The following is a 3,695-nucleotide window of genomic DNA, read 5'->3' as shown; positions in this document are numbered from 1 at the left end:
AGAAGCATCAAATCATATTGTCCTAATCAACTTTAGAAATAATGAAAGTAACTACCATTCATTGATTCTAATTTCAATTTCAAATATTTTTTTTCATGTTTTTCCCCTACATTATTAATCATTTTCTACACAATCAATTTGAAAAACCTTTAATATTATATAACCATAATGGTTAGAGTCGGACCGGATTAGTTAGTTAAACCGAAAGTTTGTGGTTTAATTAGTTGAATTGATGAGATAAAATTATAATCTATGCAAACTATTTTGGAGTATTAAAAATTAAAAATCGATGTCAAAAGATTAGAGTAATTAAATATATATTTTTAATTATTGTTGGATTTATGGTTTAAATGATTAAACTGAAAATTGATGATTTCAATCACCCATATGATATTATATCGTTGTTAGAATAAAAAAAATTCCCCCTATTTGGTAGCATCGAGTAAGATTGGAAGGATTGGGACATTTTGCCAAATCCTTAGAAATTATTACAATTTGATATTGATTATCTAACCAAAGTAGTTAAAGAGTTGCAGATTTATTTTTTCCATTTAGGGTTCTATTTTTTTCCTCCTAAATATAAGTTTATTTTATATAACTTAGATAATAAGGTATTTTTTTCTTCAATTCGGGTCGTTTTGCTTTAAATTCAAGAATGTTATGTGTGACATTAAACTATCCATTTTCATAATTTCATTTAGTGAATTCTCTATTTTGATTTCTTAATTTTTTAGTTAAATACAATTTAATTTAATTATAAAAACCAATGTCATAAACCATTTAATCTAAATATAAAACAAGCAATATCAACATTGATCAAAATTTAAAATGGTTAGAATAACTCGAATAAATAATTTAAAGTTACTTATATCTTAAGTAATGAAATTTCAAAACGATCTAAATTCATAATCAACGAATCTACCCTAATACCTACAGCTTTCCTACCCTTAAACCTCTCTCTCTACCCCTTTTTTTTCTCATCATAAATTCCCTCTCTACAAATCTAAAAACATTGGTCGCATTTTGCTCCTATTCCCCCCCCCCATTTTCCAACCCTATACAAAAACTAAAACAATGAAAAAATAGATAAAAATAACAATAACAAAATAAACATTTAAAAAATTTAAAGAGATGGGGATGAGGGACACAATTAGAAAATATTAACCCTAAACAACAGGGTTTCAAAACTCTCCAAACCCTAAACCCTCCCCTTGTATGTAATCTAATAATGCCGGGTTGCTTTTGTTTGGGATCATTTCTGGTGAATCAGTGGTTTCACCCGCAGTGACACATTTGGTTCTTATCTCCAACACTTTCTTATGAGAATTCGAGTGAATCGATGGGATAAACGTTGGGCTCGCTGCGGGACGGTACTCCGGGAAGAGCCTCCCGGACTTGTATCGAACGCCGCAGGCGTTGCAAAGGGTTTTCGGTCCCACTGGCCCCGCCCTCCATTGAGGTGTCTTTGTTATCTCGCAATGCATGCATTTCCTGACGGCTTGTCCCGATTGATTCTGAGCGGTGCTGTTGTCGGTAAGTGGTGTCAGGGGTGTTGTTTTGATCTTCTTTTTCTTCTTGTGCTCCGGATTGACTTGGCGGGGTAACTTGATCAGAAGACGAGACTCAGCATGGTTCTCGGAGTCATATGGCACCTTGGGGGCGATGAGTAACGGTTGAGGAATGTCGTTCTCGTTGACGGACGAAGAAGGGGAGGTGAGTTGAATCACCGGACGAGGATTGAAGGTAACCGGACGAGGACGTTTGCTACGTGCACGTCCACACTTCCCAGGGGCGGCAACCGGTTTCTGCCCGGAGCAAGAGCTGCTGCTTTCGAGAACCGAAACCGGACTAGAAGTCTGGAATTGATGATGATGATGATCATGATTGGATGAGTCCTTATCGATTGAAGAAGGCTCCTGTTTCTTAATTGTCAAGCTTGCTCCACAATTGGAATCATCAACAAAATTTGACAACCATTCCAATTGGACAATGTCTTCATACTGCAAAATCAAAGATTACCCAATAATCAGACAAATTTATATTTATATATTTAAATTCATAAAAAATATATTAATATTTTAAAAAATATTCAAAAGTAGTATTTGTCAAACATCAATTAAGTGGACCCAGCATAATATTATATTATATTTTCCTATAAAGACATGTATAACTAATCACATGACAAATCATGTGACTTCCAAACCTGATGCAATAATTATGCCTTTAAAATAATGCAAAACCCTAGGTGTATTCCACTTTTTCATTAAAAAAAAGGTTAATTTCATATTTTAGTCCCTCTACTTTGCTTATATTTGAAATTAAATCTAGATCCATCTCAATTAATTAAGTTAAAATGACAACAACGATTCCTTAAGTAGGAAAATCCATTGAAAAATGTATTTTTAAGGAAAATATCAAGTAGTTTGACTAATTAATGTAGTATGGGGATCAAAACAGCAATTCGACCCTTGAAAATGAAATAATAAAAAAGGAAAAATGAGTGATATTTATGACGTCATCAACATGGGATAAAAAGGAAAATGAGACACTGACCGGAACAGAGAGTTCGGCGGAGAGGTCGGAAGCACTGTTGTTGGAAAGAACTGAGTCAGAACCAGGGAATGACTCGGACTGAGCTGTCCAAATGCTGGGAAAAGCGGCGGCAGCGGAGTCAGAGGCGGATAAGCCCACGTCGACGTCATCGTTAGGGAAGTCGAGGAGGTCGTCTATGTGGTCGAAGAAACTGCCGCAGTCTATCTCGTCAATGAAATCCGCCGGTCCAATCATATTTTCTTTATATTAAAAAATTCCTGAATTTTTTTAAAACAAATTATTATTGTTAATTATTAGTAATTCCAAAATTATTTTTGGAAAAATATTGTATAATTGTGAAAATTCAAATTTGGGTAATTTTTTAAGTGAAAGGTTGGAAGGATAGTGAAGCAAACCTCTGTTAAAGAGCACAACTTTTCTGGGGAAATAAGAGAGAATTTTCCTGGAAAATGAAGAGAGATTGTCTCGGAAACCTGCAAGAAAGAAAGTTGAGAAAAGTGAAATTGTGAGTACACAAACAACATTGGTAGCTGACACGTATACATTGAAACTCATTGGTGTCAAATTAAGTTCAATTCCTCTGCTTTCTCAGTTACCAACCAGAGTAGTAGCTATTAAAAGAAATGATTTTTGATCCCCACACTGCAAATTTTCCAAAACTTGCCACTCAAAGAAGAAGAACCCAATGTTGAAAAATACGAAATCTTTGAAGCAAATCCCGAAACCCCAAGTTCATAAAAATGATGATAAGAAGCAAGGAAGCATGTAAGTGAGTAGCTAAAGGAGATACCTTTGAAGAAGAGAAGAGGGAAAATGGAGAGAAAAAAAGAAAGGAAGAGAAACAGAGAATAAAAAGAGGAGGGGAAGAGGAAGGGGGAGTTATAAGGAAGGTAGGTCAGCACTCAGCATCCTTTCCTTCATTGCTAGCTGTCTTTTACTCTTCTTCATTGTCTTCATCTTCAAGTTTCTCTCTCTTGTTATCATGGCTTCAAATTTAAAATCCAATTGATTTAGAGTAAAAAAAATTAAATTAATTAAATTGATAAATTTTATTTGATTTTTTAGTCTAGTTAAGTGTATAAAATTTTATTCGAGTTAAGTTATTCAAATTTTTATTTTAATATAATTATAAATATTGATAA

The 3,695-nt window shown here is 33.9% G+C and overlaps 1 protein-coding gene across 2 annotated transcripts; it reads right to left on the bottom strand.

Moving 5' to 3' along the window:
* Window positions 1-851: 851 nt before the first annotated feature.
* Window positions 852-3,486, bottom strand: LOC120213243 (GATA transcription factor 8-like). Of its 2 annotated transcripts, XM_039211396.1 has the most exons (4): window positions 3,344-3,486; window positions 2,949-3,026; window positions 2,554-2,810; window positions 852-2,000 (listed from the first exon to the last, which is right to left on the bottom strand). In XM_039211396.1, exons 3-4 carry the CDS (start codon window positions 2,785-2,787, stop codon window positions 1,182-1,184), a joined length of 1,053 nt encoding a protein of 350 aa, XP_039067327.1. In that variant the 5' UTR covers window positions 2,788-2,810; window positions 2,949-3,026; window positions 3,344-3,486; the 3' UTR covers window positions 852-1,181. The 2 variants fall into 2 exon arrangements, with proteins under 2 accessions (XP_039067327.1, XP_039067328.1); XM_039211397.1 differs by lacking the exon at window positions 2,949-3,026.
* Between the last annotated feature and the right edge of the window lie 209 nt (window positions 3,487-3,695).

Source organism: Hibiscus syriacus, unplaced genomic scaffold (genome assembly GCF_006381635.1).
Source record: "Hibiscus syriacus cultivar Baekdansim isolate YM2019G1 unplaced genomic scaffold, ASM638163v2 tig00110020_pilon, whole genome shotgun sequence".
Classification (NCBI taxonomy): Eukaryota; Viridiplantae; Streptophyta; class Magnoliopsida; order Malvales; family Malvaceae; genus Hibiscus; species Hibiscus syriacus.
This window is presented reverse-complemented; position numbering and strand designations above follow the sequence as displayed.